The sequence below is a fragment of the Monodon monoceros genome, unplaced genomic scaffold (genome assembly GCF_005190385.1).
Source record: "Monodon monoceros isolate NGI ecotype Baffin Bay Population unplaced genomic scaffold, NGI_Narwhal_1 Super_Scaffold_19, whole genome shotgun sequence".
In the NCBI taxonomy this organism is placed as follows: domain Eukaryota; kingdom Metazoa; phylum Chordata; class Mammalia; order Artiodactyla; family Monodontidae; genus Monodon; species Monodon monoceros.
In genome coordinates, this window is record NW_021703775.1 from 49,868,841 (window position 1) to 49,892,122 (window position 23,282).

The 23,282-nt window shown below is 37.5% G+C and overlaps 2 protein-coding genes across 2 annotated transcripts in view; both read left to right on the forward strand.

The window, feature by feature from the left end:
- The window catches only part of CALM2 (calmodulin 2), a 14,538-nt gene extending 1,296 nt beyond the window's left edge, over positions 1–13,242 (forward strand). The window contains exons 2-6 of the mRNA XM_029232386.1: positions 5,373–5,403; positions 10,947–11,090; positions 11,185–11,291; positions 11,710–11,845; positions 12,587–13,242. Coding sequence (XP_029088219.1) covers positions 5,373–5,403; positions 10,947–11,090; positions 11,185–11,291; positions 11,710–11,845; positions 12,587–12,615 — 447 coding nt within the window. The 3' untranslated portion in view covers positions 12,616–13,242. The remainder of the gene's footprint in view (positions 1–5,372; positions 5,404–10,946; positions 11,091–11,184; positions 11,292–11,709; positions 11,846–12,586) is intronic.
- A 4,046-nt stretch (positions 13,243–17,288) lies between these two features.
- The window catches only part of STPG4 (sperm-tail PG-rich repeat containing 4), a 40,976-nt gene continuing 34,982 nt past the window's right edge, over positions 17,289–23,282 (forward strand). Inside the window, 4 exon segments of the mRNA XM_029231615.1 lie at positions 17,289–17,309; positions 17,424–17,621; positions 19,128–19,184; positions 20,345–20,602. Coding sequence (XP_029087448.1) covers positions 17,289–17,309; positions 17,424–17,621; positions 19,128–19,184; positions 20,345–20,602 — 534 coding nt within the window.

The following is a 23,282-nucleotide window of genomic DNA, read 5'->3' on the forward strand; positions in this document are numbered from 1 at the left end:
CCCCGCGGGTCAGGCCGGGAGGGGGCGAGGGGCGGGCGCGCTCTGTGGGCCGAGCCCGCGCGGCGCGGGGAGCGGCCGGGGGCGGGGCGGGGCGGGCGTGGGGCTCGGGCCGCCGCCCGCCCGGCTAGGCTCGCGCCCCAGCTGCTGCGCTGGCACCTGCAGGACTGCGGAGGTCTGGGCGGCCCGCGGCGCTGCGAGGCCGTCCATTCCGGCATAGGTTGGGGAGGGCAGCCTCGGCAGGTTCCCATTCCTCTCTGGCGGCGCGAAGGAAGCGGTGAATCCTGATCCTTTTGCTCCCTCTGCGCCTTGAGATCTAATTCCACCTCCCAGGCTGGACATTTAAAATAAAAAAAATTTTTTAAAGTGGTTTTGTCGTTGAAGGAAATGGCTGTATATCTGAAGTCAGGCGCAGCCTCTCACTGTTCATCTCGTTAGAGAAAGCCAGAGGCTTCAGCTAGGGTCTGAAAGGCGTTTCCCGTTCACCTACCGAACGCCAGCTCCGGGGTGACTGTCGTTCTGTTGTGAAAGTCGGTCTTACTCTCCTGTAACAATTGGAAGGATGCCTTTGAGAAGGGCCACAGTCCTCTTCTTGAGTGCTCACGTGCACGCCGAAATGTTAAAGAACCACTACCACACACAGTGTTGGCCCGCTCCAACCCCCTTGAAAATAACTGGTATTTCCGTAGAGAAAGTGCCAGATATCTTAACGTGCAGTTCACTTCGTTTGTACAGTAATGGCTGTCAAAGACCGTCGTGAGAGAATGGGAACAGGGAATTTTAAAAAGCATTTTCCTGTCACTAGAGACCGGAACTCCAGTTCTTTCCTGTTTTTGTTTTTTTTTTTAAAAAAAAACAACTAATGAGGGCGGTAATTTGCAATACTTATTTTGTCGTTTCTTCTGCCAAGTGGTTACGGGAGATGGGTGTGTCCAGGAGGCAAGGTGACATCTTAAACAGTTGGGAATCCTTGCCAACTGAAACCTCCACCATGTATGGGTGTGGGGAGAGGAGTTCGCATTTGTTTGATGTACTCTTCTATCTTGATATTCTAAATTATTGTAAATTTGAATGTGCTGGTTGAGTTTACTTTTAGGTGAAACAAGGTGTACACTATAGGCATGTAATTAGGATTCAAAATTGTGGGGTAAATTTTTTTTTTTTATTTCTCATATGAAGGTAAGGTTTCTTCCTGATCAGTCTGATAATTGAATCAAGAGCTCAAATGGAGTGTCTTGGTGAGGCATAGAGTTTGTATCTACCCTTCGGGGTCCTTTGCCAAGGGTAGGCTTTTGTAGTTACTGCTCACATCATTGATGTTTGGGGGGGGTTTCAGTTAGTTAAATTGACAGTCGTTGTTAACTAATTTGGGAATTGTCCTCAGGTAATTTTATAATTATAAGACCTGACGATTTAAAATTAGGACTCTGTAAAGTCAAAGAATGAACATGTATTTGATGTGGAAGTGGAATAAGTTTGCTCACATGGCTTTTGGGTTTACATATAGTTGATGGCATGCTCATTGAAGGGAGATTGATTGCATTAAGAAGACTTGAGGCTGGGGTGATAAGTAAAAGATGTGAAGAGGTAGAAAATTTGGTCACTTCAGTCTAATTAAATATCCCATCGAACAGCAAGAAGATCTGTTTCTACTAGACTGAAGAAATTCACCAAGGCTCTATTAAAATATAGAAAGTTCTAGATTCGGCTAGACTGATCAAATTAGGCCTTTAGTAAAGGTAATTTTTAAGAAGTAATGTCTTCTGGCGTTTTCTCTTTGGGGCCAAGATGCCGTATAAGTGCTGTTCTATCAGAATGAAAGGCATCTTAAACTCTACTGAGATTGCTTTTGATATAGATAAAACAAATACCCTGATTACTGAAATTGTAGAAAAATTTTTACTTATGAAGCCTTTGTTGTATCTAAGTAGCACTTGGAGTAAACAGGAATCAATGAAGGGTGGAAGTTTGTTTCATTTCAAGTCTATGGACTGATAAACTTACTCCGATATAAATTTTGGATTATTTTTATACCACCTTTCACTAGATATACTCTAAGGGTATCCATACCTACTTTTGAATGCCATTTGGGAAATGTTTAATAGGTATGTAATTTCCTTAAGGTCACACATGTAGTCTAGATTAGTAGTGTTTTTCTCAGTGTTGACAAATCACCTGCATTTCTCCAAAATGCAGATTCTAGTCTAGTAGGTCTGAGGTGGAACCTGAGAGTGTACTGATGCCTAGGAGCTTTCTCTAGAGTTGACAGGAGCAACAGGAAGAATTACATCAATATTTGTATTTGTAGAAACAAAGGAGTAAGAACTAGTCATCTCTCTAGTGAGTTATTTACTGAGACAAACACACATTTTGATGAGCTTGAGTTTTCCCAAAAGTATAATTCTTCTAGTTCTTCTACCAAGAAAGTGACTCTCTCCATAGACAGAAATAAGAACCAAATTTATTTGTATTTCTTGGAAAAGGCTTACAAATTACAGTGCTAGGGAGCTTTGTGTTCTTGCTTTTAGTAGGCTTTAATCTGAATGTTGCTGATAAAGGTTATTTTAAGACCCTGAACTCTGGGTTAGTAGTAAATACAAAAAAATTGTCTTTAAGTTTCCTGAAACATTACAAGCAATATCCAGCACTTTCAGGCTATGTAACTTAGTCTTCTGTTTATTCCTTGAAGCTCATTTGTGATCTTTACTGAGATCGCAGACAGGATGGTGTGGGGCCATTAAAATTTTGACTTTACGAGCAAAATTGGATAATTTTAAAGTTTTCTTCCTGAGGCCTTCTCAGCTTTCATACAAATGAGTCTTCTCAAAATCTCTTCCCGCACAACTTGTGGAGAGAAAAATCCCTGCTGTTTCTGCACGTAGCAGTCATTCCTTCAGCTTTCACATGTGCTGCAGTGTCTTCCACACATTTGGTTTAACTAGTCCTAAACTGATGTCTTGCCACATCTGTCCGTGGGCTTGCACCTTATGGTTTCAGTTTGTGGAAGTAGATTTTCTCATCTTAAAGTTAACATGGAATGTGGTGAGGTTGCTGTAAAGGGCTTGATAATGCCCCACCTGTCTACCTTCTGTGTGGAAGTTGACCTAGTCAGGTTGGTGTTTAACATTACATTGTAGGTTCTTTGGTTAATTAATTTATATAAAATAGTTATCACTGAACTCTTTGGGCTAGCCCTTTACATAGCTTCTCACTTACTGTGCACAATAACCCTTCAAGGTAGGTATTAATATTCTGTGTCACAGGTGAAGTTGACAATGAGAGGTTGAGTAACTTGTCCAAGGTCACAGCTATTGAGTGGCAGAGCTGGGATACTAGCCTGGTGATGACTCAAAGCACCATGCTTTTTTCTTCCACCATGCCATGTTGCCCTTCTTTCAAAAATGATAGACGTCCAGCAGAATGGAATGAGACTAAAAGTAAATCATCTATAGCCTCTAACAAAGTAAAAATTAACTCAGTGGATTTCCTGGGTTTTAAATCTTATTCCTAGAGAAAACAATCGACTGATTTTATACCAAATACTTGGAGGATTGGGATTTGTAAGGGAAAAAGTAGATAATTTTTATTTTATAAACTTCTGCATTTGAGCTTAATTATTGGCTCTTCATTTTTAAGTTACTAGACTATTGGCTTTTTCTCTAATGCAACGAGTTGAGTTTGCATCAAGGTCAAGTCAAAATTGTTTATCAGGGAAAGAAACTTCTTCTTTTCTGGGTTTTTTCTCAAATGTTCTCATGCTGTCTCCTAGAGAAAAAAATGTGATGCTATCCTGTATTAAGGTATATCCTTTCCAGGGGTGTGTTCACTTAAAATGAAGGAAACCAGGCAGTGTTCATTATTCTTCTCATACCAATAAGTGAATGGATTAATCATAGTACACTTGACTTCTGTCAGTAGGAATATTAGCTAGGAGGCTATTTCTTGTCAGTGTCTCTGGATATATGTACCAATAAGCAATGAAATGTCCAAGGGTGAAGGCCACATGAAGAACAAGGAGGCATGTTATTTTGCAAGTATTTTTATTATATTGTGGTGTGCTCTGAATTTAAAATTGAAGGTATTGAATATGCCTGACACCTTAGTGTTTAATTTTGACTCTACTAGTTAGTAGTTTTGTACTCCCGCTCACTGAAATTTAACCTGAGCCTCTCTCCCCATCTGTAAGATAGGGTATTAATGATATTATTAATACCATTAAGGGTTGTTGTGAAGATTGAATAAAAACAACATATATAATGGGTTTTAGCAAGTGCCTGAATGTGTTTTTTTTTAAAGTAAAAACAAGTAACGTTTCTCCATTTGCTAAAAACATCACAAATCTTATGCTCACTTTGGAATTTCAAACATCAAGAGAAAATAAGTAGCTGGACTTAACATTTTGTAAGTAATGTACTTCAAATATTCAGAATCCTGGATTCTCTGCAGTTGCATGACAGGTGAGGAGGAGTAAAAACTGGTACTTTTCATGTTGCTCCAACCAGGACAGCTTGGATTTTTGTCTTTTTGGTAGTTTTGCTTAGTAATTTTGTTGTTATTGTTGAGGTTTGGAAAATGTCCAAGTGAAGTATTTAGCCACTTACAGGGGAATTTTAAATGTAGTCCTTGTTCATTATTTTTGATTCAATGGAGATTTCTGGTATTAATGGTTTGTATTTACCTGAGGAGGTGAGCTTAAGTTTAGATATCTTAATTTTGAAAAAGGAAACATTTCTATTGGATCTATCCTTGCTTTAGAAGAATACCAATTCCAATTAAACTTTCTAGTGTGCTAGATTTGCTTTTTAAAAATTTGTGTAAAATTAGACTTTCAAACGTATTCTGAAATATTTTCATATCTTAAACTTGGGGGCAAGTTAGCTTAGCTTTGAAGATAAGATGTGTGCATTTTCTGCCCACCTGTGTTTGGTACTAAGGAGTGTTGAACTAAAGTTTATGGAACAGGGTGAACCTTGAATGTTTTTTTTGTTCTTAATATTTATTTATTTACTTATGGCTGGGTTGGGTCTTCGTTGCTGCATGCGGGCATTCTCTAGTTGTGGCGCACACTGGCTACTTATTGCGGTGCACGTGCTTCTCATTGTGGCAGCTGCTTGTGGAGCACGGGCTGTAGGCACACGGGCTTCAGTAGTTGCAGCACATGGGCTCAATAGTTGTGGCACACGGGCTTAGTTGCTCCGCAGCATGTGTGATCTTCCTGGACCAGTGGTCAAACCCTTGTCCCCTGCATTGGCAGGTGGATTCTTAACCACTGCACTGCCAGGGAGGTCCCACCTTGAATGTTTTTAAACTTGTTTCTGTAAGTGTTAAACTACATACTCTAAAGCCACTTAACTATTTCTTTGATCTCTTTGTAGGCTGACCAGCTGACTGAAGAGCAGATTGCAGGTGAGAAATTACTAGATTATACCCATCGGATTTTATTATAAATTGATTCGCTGTTCTCAAAATAAGGTACTTGTAAAAAAAAAAAAAAAATAAGGTACTTGTATGACAGAATTAACTTTGATCTATGTAGTATATGGTAACAAATGAGTGTAATACAGTAATTGAACCTACTCTGGCAAGTGAGAAAGTAAACTTGACTATGAAAGATGTGTGGGGCTAACTGTAATTAAAGACATGTTTTTAGGTTATGTGGATATACTTTTGAGCCTGGTAGGGGTGGTCTTTGTTTTTCTTAGAGATTATCTTGCTGTAAAACATGAATTCTGGGCAGTTTTTAACACTTCAGCTTCATATCAGTCTCCATAGGAAAAGAGGCCAAATAATAGTTAATAGGTAACTCGAAATGTAAAATCAGAAAATGAATGTTGAATTTACCCTGGTTTAAAGTAGCTAATATTTTAACTTTAGAATTGCATATATGGTCATTCAGGGAATAACCATTTCTCTAGTGAAAAAGTTAGATCCAAAAGTTAGCATTCTACTTTACAGATGTAGTCATTTGAATTTTATCTTAAAAAGCAGTGACAGCTGTTGAAATCAGTTTTAAGTTTTATATCCTTTGATTTGCTATGGAAGTATGTGAAATTGCTACATAAAACTTGATGAGATGTTGTTAATATGCCAAACCATTAGTACTTTTTTTTTTTTTTCCCATTAGTACTTTTGATTTTATTCTACTACTTTGAGATGGCTAGTTAACATCAAAATGTTGGGGAAACTTAATAAATGGTGTTTTGTTTTTTTGATTGCAGTGTTGAAATGCTTTTCAAACTCTATTCCTTGACTTTGATTTATAGACTTATTAACAAAAGCATCAAGCAGTTTTGACTGCCATAGTTTTCCTGGTAGGCAAGGAATTTCAAGAGCTCAAAATCACTAAAGCTTTTTTTTTTTTTTTTTAATGCTAGAATAAACTGAGAAACCCAGTTGGAACTGAGCTATGTAGCCCATTTAAAGTAAGCTCCACCCCTCATACACAAATTTGGTGGAGCCAGAAATCATTAGTCTCCTCAAGTACTCATCACAAAATAGTATTTGCTAGGACTGTGTAAAGTAGAAAGCTATTAGCATTAAGGACCAATTTAAGCAGGTTTTATTTTTATTTCTTACTGTGTGCATTTGACTTAAACTGGGAATTTGCTTTTTAGGGTTGGTAAACTTGCACGTATAGGGTGTGTTGAAGTAGTCAAGCACAGCTTTGGAAATAATTTCTTTCTTCATATATAAGTGTATTGATGAAATGTAGATTATTCTGGAATAGTTTTCTATATAATGTCTTGAGGAAATGACTTGGGGTATTATTTCCACTCTTAAGTTCTTACCTTTTCTAATACACCTGTCTTTGCCTTTCATTTCTCGGTTGTCCAAGTCAGGTAGTTCTGCATGGCACAGCATGTTCACTTCAGGATAGAAAATGTATTCCTCAAGGTGCCAGTCACATAGTTGATGCTCATTACTCCTCTCCCAAACACACATGCAACTAGTTTGTGTCTGTTAATATAAGAGGCTCAATCCTCTGGCTGATTGCATTTTTGTGAAGAATACTTGTAGTTCATGGAACATTGTCTTTAAGATAAATTCTGTCTTTTCATTGGTTCCTATCATACAATTAAATTTCTAGTGAGAGTGGTAGGAAAATCTATTTCAGGTTCTTTCCATACCCTGCCTTTTCCTAGGCTTTTAATAAAGCTGTTCTTGGACCCTAGGTTTAGTGAACCTTTAAGGTAAAGGAGCCAAAGCTTTTATGCTATTAAAATAAAAGTCCTGTGAAATTGGGGACCTTTTTATTTTCTCTTGTATCCCAGTACCTCCCACACAGTAAGGACTGAATAAATATTTCTCTTTTTTTTTTTTGCCATTTACAGTTTTATTAAATTCCCTTAAATTTTGAATAAATATTTCTTTGAATAGATAAATTTTCAAAGAGGTGTGTCACACATATATGTTCTAGAACAGTACCTACCCTATTCCTAAGAATTATTCTGCCTCCTCCCAAAGTCCCCTCTCAATACCTACCTTTGAGGTGAAGGCAAAAAATATTTTTAATCTGGTAAATTGTAATTGCTGGTAACCAGTTAATATCTTAGAGTCTTAGCTCTACTTGTGCTAACGAGCTTCATACATATAATGCAAGGTTGAATATACTAAGGTACTTTTTCAGTTGGCTTTATCTTCATCTGGTAATCATTACTACTTCAGATTTGAAATTCCTCTAACAAATAAGTCTAGAAAAAAGTATGCTTATTGTTTAGGTGAAGTTTCTAGAGTTGTTTACGTTACCTTGGTCTTAAAGAGCAATCCAGAACAGTCTAGTGTGACATCACTAACAAGTTAGTTTTGTTGATGACTCTGCCATGATGCCATTAGTTGTTGGTATTTAATATTTAAAGGAAAAATAATTTTTTTCTTTAAAGAAATTTATGCCTAAACCATTAAACTTTTAAAGTTCAGTGTAGGGATAAAACTTATTTGATAAAAAACTAATCTTACTCAACAATAAAGGTTTGGTACATGGCCTTTAAAGGATTAATAAGTTCGGAATTTTTATAAATAAATAGAAATTGATAAACAGGCATTTGATTTTTCTTGTGATTGTTTTATGATGACCTGTTTTAATAGAATTATAAGTTTATGTAAAAAATATTTAGAAAGGTATCCTGGGGTTGCTAATGAACAAATAAAACAAGTAATAGTATGATTTCTGAAAGTTTCAACTTGGGCATAACTAGAATGGATTTGGGGAGGTTCCATCAATTATGTTGCAGATAGCTGTTCTGTGACATTCAGGACCTGTTTTCTTATCGTGAATTGAGGTTTTGACTCCTAGGTTTATATTCAACTCATTCCTGGGAAATAACTGTTTAGAATGATATGCTTCTATACATTAAGATTAAACTGTTCTGAAGCACAGGTGGAGAGCTATAAAAGCAGGTGAAATAAAATTGTACTTTTCAGTTTATTATTTTAAGTTTTTGCAGGTGTTTCTGCCTCTTTAGTGTAAAAATACAAATAGAGATTTGGAATAAACCTTGACCTTCAAAGTATTTTTATTCGTTCCTTTTTGTATGCATGAAGTAAACACTAGTTACAGCATAGAAATGGTTTTATTTTCTGCTTTTCACTTATTCCAGCAAATATTTTAAGAGTTATTAGATGTTTAAACTTCTTGAAATTTAGAACACACATACATAAACTTATAGCATGCATCTTTCAGAATTTGTCCTTTAAGTTAAATCACGTAGTAAAATGATTATGGCTAGTTATACTGGGAATTTTTGTACATGATGGTGGTGTTACACGATAACTGTATTATAGTAGAGAATGTAATGTAAATAAATACAAATCTCTAAGTACTTTAATTTTCTTGGAGCCTAAGTTATTAGGTGATAGATGCTACTGTGTTCCGAACCTAATAGTTTATATATTTCTAGACAGTATTTGTACATCCTGTTTTTTTAAAAAACCTGAGTGTAAAATGGAAATGTTTTCATCAAATTCTGCTATTTGTAGGACTCTGATTTATTTTTGTCATTGGGCTGGTCTAGGTTAGTACTGCATATTTTCTTAAGATCAGTCAGTAGTTTGGCACTAAGCTTCTGATATCAGGTGAGTTCCTCTGAAGACAAGTAATATTTAAATGAAGTGGAATGTTTAGCACTCAGTAGTAGTAAGTGGCACTTACTACTTACTGAGTGTAGCAAACTGTAACTAGTCAGTGATACCTGGTCTAAAGCTAAGCAATTAAAACAATCAAAGCAGAAGAAAATAATGTGATAATCCCAAAAGGTAATAGGACTCAGGTAGTTGTGTGGGTAATTTTAAATAAAGTATCCATTTGGAGGCTATTGTGATAGTCCAGATAAAAGATGATAGGGTCATTAGCCAAAATGTTGGATGTAGAGATGAGCAAAGAATCAGGCAGTATTTAAATAGCAGAATTCAGCAGGCCTTGACAGGTTTCAGGGAAAAAGAATTAAGGTAAGGTGGCTTTTGTTTGCATTCCTAGGGTTGCTGAGGAGTATAGAATTGATTTTCATTAAGTCTTCCTTGAGGTCAGCCAGGGAAGATGTCCTGTAGGAGTGAGAAATAAAAATATTATGTTGAGAGTGATGAGTGGACTAAAGATGTGAAGTCTTCATTATTAGTGGGCATAGATGAGATGGCCAAGGAGAGAAAAAAGGATAAGAAAATTGGTCACATCTATATGTAAGAGACAAATAGGAGCAAGACCCTTTGGCAGTAGGAGGTAGAAGGTAAATTACTGTTGTGAAAGCCATGAGAAGTTTGAGAGTTTTCCAGTGTAGCTGTGGATGCTGCAGGAAAATGAGACCATCTTTTTCTCGACATTTATTAAGTACTTATTTGCCAGGCATAGTTCTAAGTGCTTTACCTATCCTAATTCTTAAATTTAGGAAGTAGGTACAGTTATCCCCACTTAACACACATGAGAAAGCTGAGGCAGAAAATTTGCCCAAGGTTATTTATATTACTAGTAAGTAGCAGAGCTGGAATTTTTTAGCCCAGGCAGTTGAGTTCCAAAGTCCGCTTTTAGCTTCTGTGCTGTATGCTTTTGTGTTTGCTTGCTGACTGGGCCTAATATCTTTGCTAGCTTTGTTAACTAGCTCACTTATATGCCCTTGCACTACCAAATTAAATCTCTGCTTTAGCTTCTCTGTATTCAGGTATTCTGGACTGTTGCTCCAGTAGCTTTCCATGTAATCTAGTGGTGAATTGAAAGCAACATAATTTCACAAGAAGATCTAAAAGATTTTAGGCAATAATATATCTCACTCTATTATAAGCTTGGGATTTTATATTCTGAAGAAAGGTCTAAATTTTGTTTTCAGTGATACAGTACTTAGTTAAAACTGGCCATTCATATCTTGATCATCCCATTGTTAACATCATTGTAGATTATTTGGTCCCTTCTATCTTCCAGAAAAGGAAGCTGGCCTATTGCAGGTTGTTCTGAAATTTAAATTTTTTTCTTTTTAATTTAGTAGGTGATTAAATAGACTTAATTTAAACTTTGGGGATTGCTGTAAGTAGTACAGTTGCTATATAGAAGTATGTATTTAGTAACAGTAGTTTTCCTTTTCTATTCTGAGTGTAGGTTAGATCTGTAATTTTGAATTGTGTTCCACAGAGCAGCTTCAACAGAAAATAGAGAAGCCAGTCATCTGGGGCTTTGAGTGTTTTCCTCTTTCACCAATAATTTGACTCTTACCTGGACTAGATTTTGAAGTTCCCTGTAAGATTTTAGATGAAAAAACTCTCAGATCAATACATGAGCATATGATTAGCTAAAAATGTTTGAAATACCACAAGGTTTCCCCACCTAATCCTTCAGGAATCAAAATCCCATTTCAGGTCCTATCTCTCTATATATGTTTGCTTTGACGGTTGATGAATACATTTCATTTAGGAGGTTACTTTTTTATTGTTAACCTGTACATTTGGATTGTGGTCTCTCTTTCAAACAGAATTCAAAGAAGCTTTTTCACTATTTGACAAGGATGGTGATGGAACTATAACAACAAAGGAATTGGGAACTGTAATGAGGTCTCTTGGGCAGAATCCCACAGAAGCAGAGTTACAGGACATGATTAATGAGGTGGATGCTGATGGTAAGTCTTTTTAGTTTCAGGGTTTGGGAAGGGGGAGTTGAAGAAGTGGCATTTAAGTTCTGTTGTAATGTTTCAACTAAACAAACCATTTCAGGTAATGGCACAATTGACTTCCCGGAATTTCTGACAATGATGGCAAGAAAAATGAAAGACACAGACAGTGAAGAAGAAATTAGAGAAGCATTCCGTGTGTTTGATAAGGTAAGTATCCAAAGACTGGATTTGTTCAATTTTAATTTGAGGATAAAAAGATACCAGGACCTCTTAATCTGTGAAGACTTGTTTTTCTGATGATTTACCAACATATTTTAATATCAAGCAAAAGCTTTTTAAGAATTCAGTGTAGATGGAGGTTTCCAAATAACATATATATTGCGTTAGTTTTGTAGCGAAAGAGGCATCACTTGACTTTGGAACCAAGAAATTGTGATTTCAATATAGAATGTCCTGCTTGACTCTCAGTGACATTTAATATATAGGTCAGCTATTTGTAAACTCTCTTTAGTTTGTACAGATTACTAAAGTATATTTTGCTCCTTAATGTGAAGTTTAATAAACTTCTATTCCAACTCGTTACGTCTATAATTTTGCTTAGACATTTTACTACATTTTTTTGTAGGATGGTAATGGCTATATTAGTGCAGCAGAGCTCCGCCATGTGATGACAAACCTTGGAGAGAAGTTAACAGATGAAGAGGTTGATGAAATGATCAGGGAAGCAGATATCGATGGTGATGGGCAAGTAAACTATGAAGGTAAGTCTTTCATTGTCACTGCCGTATTCTGTGTTTTGACTTTAAGGTAGAGGTTCTTGTTAGGTATCTGATAGGTCAAAATTAGTGACATTCCCCCCACCACCAGAATTGGAGATGCTAAAACAGTTACTGATATTTACCAACCTTTTGCTATCAGAGTGTTGTGCACAGATTAGGCAACATCATTGTCACCTGAGAGCTTTTTAGAACTATTTATTATCAGATCCTGTCCCTTTACTTAGAATCTACATTTTAATAAGATTCCTGGGTGATTTCATAATGCACATTAAAGTTTGAGAAGCACTACACTCCAAATTATGATAAAACAATTTTTGTTAACAATTGTGGAACAGTGTGAAAAGCTTCTTCAAACTTATTTCAAGATCCTCAAAGTTAAGGTGACTTTCTTTCATTGGATTTTCCTTTCCTCTAATTAGCTTTAAGTCTAAAATTATACATGCTTCAGTTCAGAAGTATCATATGTGATATTGAACTAAGAGCAAGAATGCTTTTTATTTGTAATAGCTTATCTAAAGCATTAATTTGGTTTATTCATTAATAATCATAAATAATTTTGGTTTATGAAGGTCCAGCCTTGGCAGTAAACTAGCTTTCTTCTGTACTTCATGATAATTTTGAGGAAAGAAAGGGGAATGGAGACTGCTCAGTGATTGAGTAAATGTGATTGGTTTTGTCAGACTTTTGCCATTGACTCAACATTTTTGTGTACTTCTTTTTCAGAGTTTGTACAAATGATGACAGCAAAGTGAAGACATTGTACAGAATGTGTTAAATTTCTTGTACAAAATTGTTTATTTGCCTTTTCTTTGTTTGTAACTTATCTGTAAAAGGTTTCCCCCCTATTGTCAAAAAAAATATGCATGTATAGTAATTAGGACTTCATTCCTCCATGTTTTCTTCCCTTATCTTACTGTCATTGTCCTGAAACCTTATTTTAGAAAAATTGATCAAGTAACATGTTGCATGTGGCTTACTCTGGATATATCTAATAAGCCCTTCTGCACATCTAAACTTAGATGGAGTTGGTCAAATGAGGGAACATCTGGGTTATGCCTTTTTTTTTTTTTAAGTAGTTTTCTTTAGGAACTGTCAGCATGTTGTTGTTGAAGTGTGGAGTTGTAACTCTGCGTGGACTATGGACAGTCAACAATATGTACTTAAAAGTTGCACTATTGCAAAACGGGTGTTTTATCCAGGTACTCGTACACTATTTTTTTGTACTGCTGGTCCTGTACCAGAAACATTTTCTTTTATTGTTACTTGCTTTTTAAACTTTGTTTTAGCCACTTAAAGAAAACTGCTTATGGCACAATTTGCCTCAAATCCATTCCAAGTTGTATATTTGTTTTCCAATAAAAAAATTACAATTTACCCAACTGTTGCTCTGAATCTGAGTCATTTACTTAACTTGAGGTTAAATAATTTTGAGAATCAAGTGGGGAGGTGGTTTCTACTTGGTATAATTTAAGTTTAGATAAGTAATTTTTTTGACTACTTAAGACTGTTTGGTTTTTAAATTATACTTCCTTCAAAAGGTTTAAGTGAAAGATTAAGAAACGTTTTGTAAGTGTACCTAGCATGGGGACTGGCATAAGGTAGGTGTTCAGTGTTGCTGCCTACCTTTTTAATATATTTTTCAACTTTGGCATTTGTTTATCCATATAGACTTCAGCCATGCAGTGATTTTTTTAAATGTTTGTGTTTAAAAACACAAAAAATCCAAATGGGGGGTGGGTCATTATGTTTTGCCTCTATTTTTTAATGTTTTACTCAGTGCTTTTTAATTCTGCTACCAGAAAACAAAGGAGAATTTTCAGTTGTGCCTGCCTGTCTGCAACATACTTTTACAAATAAGGTATCTTTAGTAGTGGGTTGACAGTAACTAAACCTTGTTTTAGTATTTGCTTGCTTCTAAACTATTGCTTTCTCTGTAAACTACTCAAAAGGTGGTTTTCAGGGTTTCTGTTTTTCTAACTACCTTTTAAATACTTAAGGAAAGATTGCATAGCAAAGCAGAGCCAAGATTAAAACATTTAAGTATAATTGTTACTTGATTATTACAGCCACAAGGTTTTTAATTTCCCAGGGGCCAATTTGTTTACTGTGCATCTTTGACTATTTTAATATCACTGTTATTAGTTCTACAGGAAAATGGAAGACTGGATGGTCAGTGAAGGAAAAGAGTTAAGTATGTTTTAGGTAGGATGAGGGAAGTTAACAGGAATTGATAGGCAGGCAGTACTAATTAGGAAGAGCTTCATTAGATAAGAGTTTAGTCAAAGGTGGGAGAAGATTCATGTGTCGAGCTGTTGAGGCACAGTGATCTCCAGAATATTAAACATGGGCTTTGGAGTTTCATTGCAACAGTATTCAGATCATTGCTCTGTATAACTTTGAAGAGGTCAGTATTACCTGAGCCTCGGTTATCTTACCTGTAAAATGGGTGTGATTTACCCAGCTGGTTTCTAACTTTGTTTTTATAATAACGTTAGGTAAAGCACTTAGCATAGTTCCTGGTATTTGCATTAAGTGTTCAATCTATGCTGTTAAATCAGTTATGATCCTTGTAAAATGAGGGAATTGGGCAAAGTTAATATTGGTGCTTTTGCAGTTCCAATAGTTTGAAGTAAAGTTGTTGATAACAAGGTGGAAGGGGAAAACACGTCTTTGGGGTACTTTGTGTATCATGTTACTGATTTTATATTCTTGTAATCTTCATGAAAATCACACAGTAAGCATTACATAATCTTAAATCAGGACTATAATTACCTTATCTTCAAATCTTACCCGTGTTACCTGTTTTATATTAGCATCATGGTAATTGATGATTCTTTTTCCAAATACTGTCTGTAGTATGTTTGCTTTCAGATGATTCTAACCTAAACATCACTGTTGCAGTTAAAAGTGATCCTGGAATATGTAGAATATGAAGTATTTTACCTAGAATTTTTATTAAAAATCTGATGCGTGGCAGAGGCACTGTTGATCTCTACGTAGTCTCGTACTTGCAAAGAGAAATGGTTCCCCCCTTTAAAACTGCTGTAATGATAACCTGAAAATAAATCTTAAATTTTTCTCAGTGATATTATGCAAGACAGTGTTTTCTTAAGGGGACATTTTGTTTATTCTGCATACTTAGTCTGCTTTATTGGTGAAGTCCTTGAAATCATTTACCCATGCTGTTTCTATTTTTGCGATACCCAAAACTATTTTCTCATCTAGGTGTTTCCTTATATTTCACACCGTGCATGGGTTTCTGGACTTCTCTGTACCTTTCATCATATTCAGTCTCTAGGGTACCAGTCCCTAGTCTGCTGAGCCAGTTTTACAGGCTGAGCCAAAATAAGAAAATGAAATGAGGTACAGTGATGGACTGGCTTAATCAGTTCTGTGAAAGTTCTGTTTTTTACTTGTCTCTTGGTCTTTTTCAGTTTTTGATTTCAAACCTGGTGCCTGGCTCCTCCCCTCCCCGTTTTTCCTGCTATTTTTAAGTCTGTGTTGAATTCAGAATCCCAGTATTTCAAGAGAAATTTAATGGCGTCCTCCTGTCTCTTGCTACTCAGAAAGTCACCTGCAGAATCACCTGTGAGAGCTTGTTAGCGATGCGGAGGGTTAGGCCCTGCCCTAGAATCTCAATCAGAATCTTTATTTTAACATTATTTCCTGGTATCTGTATGCACATTAGTTTTTGAAAACCACTACTGTAGTCCATCCTCTGGTTTTATTTATAAAAGGAAAACTTAACAAATATTTAATTCTTCCTGTGTTCAAAGGGCTGAGAATTAAGACAAAAACCTGTGTTCTGGATATGTTTAAAATTAGGGGGGAGACGTGATTTGTCACAGTGCAGTAAAGAGAGGAACAGGGTCCTTTGGGGTACGAGGGATTAGGCCTAGGAGGACTTCTCAGAGGAGCTGACCCTTGAGGTTTGCCAGGCCATTGAAGAAGAGAATAGCATTTCAAGCAGAAGGGCTAGCATATGGGGAGACAATAGAAGTGTGAAGATGGCATGTTTGGGATTTGCAAGTATACATCAGATCATGAGGTTCTAATGAGGTGAGACTGGATTGTAAATTTGTAAATTTTGCTTTTGTCCTAAAGGCAGTGATTATATGTTTTGAATGCATTGTGCCAGATGTGGTTCCAGACATTTCACTCAAGTTAATCACCCTATGTAGGTACCAATATATTATCACCTCCTTATAGACAAAGAATCACAATAAATCAGCAAATGCAGCCAGGGAGAGGAATAATCAATGCAATGATGACAAATAGAGGTCAAGTTTGCTAAAAGCCTGAAAAATCCCCATTGGATTTGGCAACAAGATAACTGGCTAGCTTAGTTACTAAATGCAATTTTAACTGAAAGGTGCCTGCACATGTCAGATTAAGATGGTTTTAGGAAAGTATTGAATCCACATTACTCTTGAAAGTTTGTGAACGGAAGCAGAAACTTCGTGGTGTAGTGGACAGTGGGGCACTGGAGTCAGATCTGGATTTGAACTCTGGCTCTGCCACTTCTGTGTGATGCAGAGTAAGCTATGCTAAACTGTCCAAGGAAGCTTGTTTCCTTGTTCATAAATGGGATTAACACCTACTTCACAGGGTCGTTTTGAGGATTAAATATGTGTGAAATATCTGGAACACAGCAGATACTCCATAAAATGGAATTGTTATGCTTAAGGGGACGTTTGTTTTTAAAGATGGTAATGTTTATAGGTTGAGAAGCTACAGCCAGGAGAGGTTGAAAATGAAGAGGGTCTATACGGATGGTAAAAGGTAATCCGTGGTTTTACAGCCTGTTGTGTCTAGTACTCACTCCACTTCTCAAAAGTGACACCCCCAGAATTTCCATCTGGAGGAGTTTAGAAACAATCTTAGGAAGTGGGTGCTATCCAAGGGGGGATGGTGGCGGAGGGGTGGAGGTGGTTGTGGGATGAATTGGGAGATTGGGATTGACATGTATACACTAATATGTATAAAATAAGTAATAAGAACCTGCTGTATAAAAAAATAAAAAAAAATTCAAAAAATAAAGTGGGTGCTGAGGTTGATTTTTGCCTTAAATCTATGCGTATCAAGCATGAGGTGATTTGGGAAAGGGCTGATGGAGATCCTGGGGCGCTTTAGCCTTTGCAGGCCTCCCTTGGCGCAGAAACTTGTTGCCGAGGGCTCTCTGGTGACTCCCGCGCTCTTTAGGTTTCCTTACCACGCATGTGCCTGACGGTCTCGACCCATTTCCTCTGAGTGAGGCTTGCTGCGGGCCCTTCAAGCGTGTGCTCGCCTCCCTTCCCCCGCATCCGGAGACGAACCTGACGGGTGCCCTGCGCACGCTCAGGAACCGGCAGACTGAGGCGCCTCCTGGCAACCGGACGCCAGCCTCGGCCTAGGGAGCGAGGCGGCAGCAATGGACCAGCCAATCATGGCCATCGCCTCTGCCGCAGTAAGGGAAGAAGGGAGGCGGGGCGGCCTCGGTACCGCCTTCCTTCCCTGCCCTCCCACCTCCACAACAAAGTTCCCCTCACCGAGCTCCGCCCCAAGTCCCACCTCTCTCTAATCCCGGGCTCTGGCGCCCCTCCGCTTCTTCACGTCGGCGCCTGCGGTCCTTTCTTCCCGATCGGTATTTGAGTGCCACTTCGTTTGCTCTCCTCTTCCCTCGCTTTCCCTTATCCTTCACATTCGCCCTTTGTTTTCTGTGTTGTCCCCCCCACCCCCTTACCTGCTGCTAATTGCACTGGACAACTATTTTAATAGGGTAATTAGATTTCTTTCATTTTCCCCTCTGCCGAGAGAATGCGTTTGTCCTTCCTTAGTCTATTGGACACGTTTTTGCCCTGCTTCCTACTTTAGTATTTATAAAATATTTGAAAGTATCTTTGTTTAGTTTTTAAATAAATTTGGGCAAGGGATGTCTAGCCCGTCTTGTGTAAAGTGATTCACCCCGAAGTGAATTGGAAGTGGGAGAATAGGTGAAGTTGAGATCACCTGTCTTGGGCAAAACAAAACAGCAGCTGCCAATTACCTTCCTTTAGATGTATCATGTTTACTTCTCCCTTCCCACCTCATTTCCTTGGTCCTAGGTAGAGGTGGAGACCTGTCTCGACCTGCCTGAAAAAGTTTGATTTCTGTGACTATATATGTGCAACAGAGAAGATTCAACATAAATCTAATAAAGGGAATGTATAGGAAGAAATTCAGACTTAGCAGTGCGTATGAAACAATGCTTTTTTAGAGAAATGCCTATATTTCATAGTAAAACTAAAGCCCAAGGGTACTTGTAAGTGGCTATAAGTTGCTAGACAGGAATAATTAATTATATCTGTTGACTGATTAGATTGTTTATTATTTTTAATGCCTTGTTGCTTGAGATAATCTATATTTCATAGTAATAACAAAAGTATTCTAAATGAAAGTAGAACTCAATATTTTAATGATTTTTACCTACTGGAAATAGCACAAAAGGAAAAAACTAAACAACCGTGTTCTGTTGACAGTGAAGCTGAAACAAATATGGGATAATGAGTGGGTGTAACTATGGAAGACAAGAGCGTCCTTGGAAACTGAAGAATATCAAAATAATCTGCTTCTTAACTTGACAGATGAGATGTTAAAAATAAAAGCTGCCACTTACTGAGCCCTGGTTGTGGGTACAGGTTTTACAATGCCTTATTTTCATGCCAGGCCTGGTGCCTTTTTTTGTATTCCTAAGAGGAAGCTGAGGTTCATGAGGGTTAACTTGCCTAGTGCTCCTAGCCAGTGGCCGAGCTGGAGTTCAAGCCCAAGTCATAGCATATGTAAATCCAGGAAATGGCAGTGTTCAACATTTGCCATATCGCCAGGAATTTGTATCCCAATATCCCATTAATTTGATGACTATACATTTTTACCTTGAGCTCCCTAAGCCATAAATCTTAATAACAATTATACTAACACAATTTTGGGTTCATACAACTCTTTTCTTCCTAAGAGCACCAAATTTTTTCACCTCTAATTATTCTCATGACATCTCTGTGAGATGGGGATGTTTATTACTCTAATTTACCCAAAGGGAATTTAGATGTTTAAAAAGCACTTAAGATCATAAAATAGTAATTTAAGGAAATATTACAGGCAAAATTTATCATTATGTAGCTTTTATTTTAATTCAGGCTGACCAGTTTGGTACTGGTATCCATTTCTTCAAGTACATGTTTTATAAGTGATATTTAACTTCCAGGGATCACTTCTAAAATGAATAAGCACATTTTATGTTTATTAATAGAAACCAAGCCGGAAGTCATCTTTTGAAAGAGAAGGATGGTGGAGAATAGCATTAACAGTATGTATATTTTCTTCCTTTCCTATTCAAAGTATTCTCATTTTTATTAGTATTATAATCTAACCTGATTAAGTCACTAATACTTAATTTTAAGAAAACAATGGTTGTTCAAATCTACATGGGCCTTAAAAAAAATCTACATGGGCCTTATTTCATATTTATAATTTTAGTATCAGCATATGACTGAGAAACTAACTTTAAATTTTGAACGCAGTAAAAGCTTGGAAGTAAAACAACTCTAGGAATCTAGGTGTTTTACAGGATATCTTGATAAAGTCAACCTAGTTTATGACCTTGGTGAGATTACACAAGGAAGAAAAAGCATGCATTCTGGAAATGTGTTTGATTTTGGTTGTTATCTTACTTAGATAAAAAGTAAGAGTCTATGATAACTTTTGTTAACATTATCAATGTATGAAAACAAGACGGTAATATACAAAAGAAAGATGACTGGAAGATCTGCCTCTCAAGATACATTGTTTCTATATGGCAGAAATATTTTCTGTTCACACCTTTCTATAACAGAGGGGCCTCAGGAGCTAAAGCCTCCTTGGAATTGAACTAATTTTAATGGTAGAACTGAGCTGAGTGCTCAGTGGGAAGATGGCCACAAAAGCAGCAGCAACCAAACTGTCAGGTCTGGCCATTCAGCCATACTGTGGTGGTGATTTGAAAGTACCAAACCTCTTATGGGACTAATTAGGCCATGTGTTCTGCCAATTCATCCTCAGTCTCGTGTTATTATCCTTTAGCTTCCCACTTGAGGGCTAGAAAGAAACACGTGGTATCTACTAAGCAGAAGTAGGATAACTTCTGTTTAGTCACGAAGCTTATCCTGAGGGGTCTCATGAGAGGCCTGACATTTACAGTCAAATTGAATCTCAAGTTTAAGTATCTCTGAAGCTGCTTTTTAAAAAGTTAAAACTTCAGCTATGGCCGTAACCCATTTGCTATAATTTAGCAATTGTCTCAGAAAGGAAATCATCGTGATTGTCTTGAAATATTGTTCTGGCGGGAGTGTTGACTCTATTTGATAGAATCTTATTAAACTGTAAAACAAAGAGAAATGCTACTTAGGAGTGACCTTTGCAAGAATGATGCTTTAAGAGATGTTAACCAGTTTACACACTGACTTTAAAAATGATGTCAATTCTCCACAGAACACTCCTAATCCTGGCACTTACCACTTGAAAACTTTTATTGAAGAATCTCTATTAAATCCAGTGATCGCAACATACAGTTTTAAAAATGAAGGAAGGAAAAAACCACCTCTTCTGCAAAGAAACGATCTGGTACTAAATGACCTTCCCCAGTACATGCCTCCTGACTTCTTGGACTTGTTAAAGAAGCAAGTGGCCACCTACTCGTTTAAAGACAAACCACGGTCAAACCCCAGCACGCTGGTTTACAGAGATCAGGTAAAGCACTACTAGCAGCTGGCTTTGTATGGGAAAGCTACCAAGAGGCCCTGAGGAAAATATTCTCTATACTTAGAGTGTATCTTCCCCAGGAGAAACTGAAAACCTGTAGAATGCCTTATTTCATCCAGAAATCAAACAAAGGGCTGTCTCATTTGCAAATATATCCAGCAAGGTGTATCCCCGTGAGACCTCCTCAACCTAAAGTGAGCGCATGGGGAAATTTTTTTTCCCTCGCTGGGAACTGTTGGCAGGATTCCCCTGACTTGGGGTCTTATCTGTGATGGGCCCATGCTTCTGGTCTCTTCAAGCAGTTGATATGGTGTGCCCTCTTCTTTTAAAGAGAAAACTTTGCCTTTCAGTCAGTAGTCGTCTTATTAGAGCGTGAGTATAACTATACACCATAGGGAAGCTTTTGCAAGAATTTCTTGTAGAAATGAGCACCCTGGTACCAGGAGGGTCAGGATGTACTCCCAGCTCACCAGTTCATGCATCACATTGAGAATACAGAGAACTGCTTGCTTATAGCCCTGGGCTAGACTCTTCTGAGGGAAGATGTTCCTGACTTGGAAATATTTAAATAACAACACAAGAGCCCATAGATCAAGTACTGAGATAAATAGTGTAAGAGGAAATGCCAGGGGCTGGGATTGAAAATCTGGAAGGCTCCCTGGTTTGAGTAGGACTCAAGCTGGACCTTGGATAACATATGACATTCGTGTGACTCTTAACGGTTTGCTGTGAGCTTCCACATATATTCTCCTAGTAGTTCGTCACAGGCATTCTGAGATAGGCAAAACGGATGTTAATCCCCATTTTGCAGATGAGAAAACTGAGGTGAATAGAGACGAAGTAACTGGTTCTGAGGCACATAGCTAATAAAGTGCGGAGGCAGTACTTTTAATGGAGAGCTTCTGAGCCCCAATTTGGTGCTTTTCCCAGTCTACCTTGCGCCTCTGGCCTTGAATGAGGGGCAGGGTTTCAGGGGGTGGAATCCAAGGGAGGCGTTTCACGGGAGGGGCAGAGCACTGTCTGGGGCCTGCCCAAGGGCCAGAGTTGGGACTTGGACTTTGTTATTTGGGACTTTGGGCCTTAATATCTCCCATTTATAAAGGAGCTAATAATAGTATCAGTCTTCACCACCTTATCAGAATAATATGGTGATAACCTGAGAAGATGCATTGCCACAGGAGGTTGAATTAAATGGAAGGAGTGTGGTTAGTAGGGTGGACAAGGAATCTTCAGCAGGATGAACACCTGTTGTTTCCAACCGTGAACCCTTCCTGCAGCTTTGCAAATTATAGCTTTGAAACAGGACAGGATGATAAACGTTCATGGGATAAATCTTAACCCGTTCAGTTCAGTGGCTGAATACAAACACTAAATTAGACTTTTATGACTTGGTGTCAGGTAACCAGGCAACGTGTGAAATTGTTCTGGCCACCTCCAATACAAAATCATTCTTCGTTAGCCTCCCTCGCCATTTACTTCTCTTCTGCTTCCTCTCTTCTGGCTTTTAGAGGTTTCTAAGGGTAGGCCCAGGCCCACTGGTGAAAGGAGAAAACATAGATGGTTGGTATTAGGCAAAATTTAAAGCTTTAAAAGACCAAAAGAGTGTGGCTTACCCAGGGGGATGGATAAAAACCTTCTGAAAACATACTTTTCCTGTTTCTTTCCTTTCTTTCTCCTCTCTCTCCCTACCTCCCACAAAGGCTTGAGCTCCAGAAACTGGAAGAATTAAATGTTTTCCTAATTTTCTGTTTCAAAGGCATATAATAATATATTCACGAGAGGAGAGCTATTCAGATGTAACCCTGTTTAGTGACCAATAAAATTCATAATTCTGGTAAAGCAACTATACTCCAATAAAAATTAATTAAAAAAGTAAAAGAAATCCCTGCCTACTCTAAGGCTGTACACATATTCTCCTATGCTTTCTTCTAGAAACTTTATAGTTCTATCTTTTGCATCTAGGCATATGATCCTGCTTGCATTAAAGTGTATGAAGTGAAGGAGGAGAAAAAAATTCATAATTCTGTTTTTTTAATAGAACTCAGTAAAATAATAATTGGAATTCGAGGTAGATACAGTATACATTATTGTTATTTATTAAGATAGAACAGCATTCTCAAGCATCATAATTTTTAATAGAATATTCACATTATACCTTGTTAGTGCTGTCCTTCATTTGTAAGAAAGTTTTTACTATTTTAAACACCTTTATTCTGAAGCATGTAACTCAAGAGGAGAATCTGTATCAAAGAATCATATGTGCATAGATATATTTATATTCACATTTGAATGTGCATGTGTGTATACTCATCTATATCTGGCTCTTTCCAAAGAGTATTTGATATAGACCTACAACTTTTACAGTCATTTTTTTCTTATTAGAGAAATAATGTTTTTATTTTAGAATATATGTACAGAAGTGGGACTTTTCTCTCCATTATATAATTTTATGACCTGCTTTTTCCCAGTGTTGCAGTCATCCCAGTAACCCCTGTGTTACTCCACCTTATTTCTGGATGATTTTAGCTCCCTTTGCACCCTGTCACTCTTTTCCACTACTCCTGTCATAATTTCAGTACACACGTAGATGATGATTTTCCAACGATCTGGCTTCTCAGCTCCTTGAACTCTCCTGCACTTCAGCCCTCACTCCTTAAATTTTTTTCAA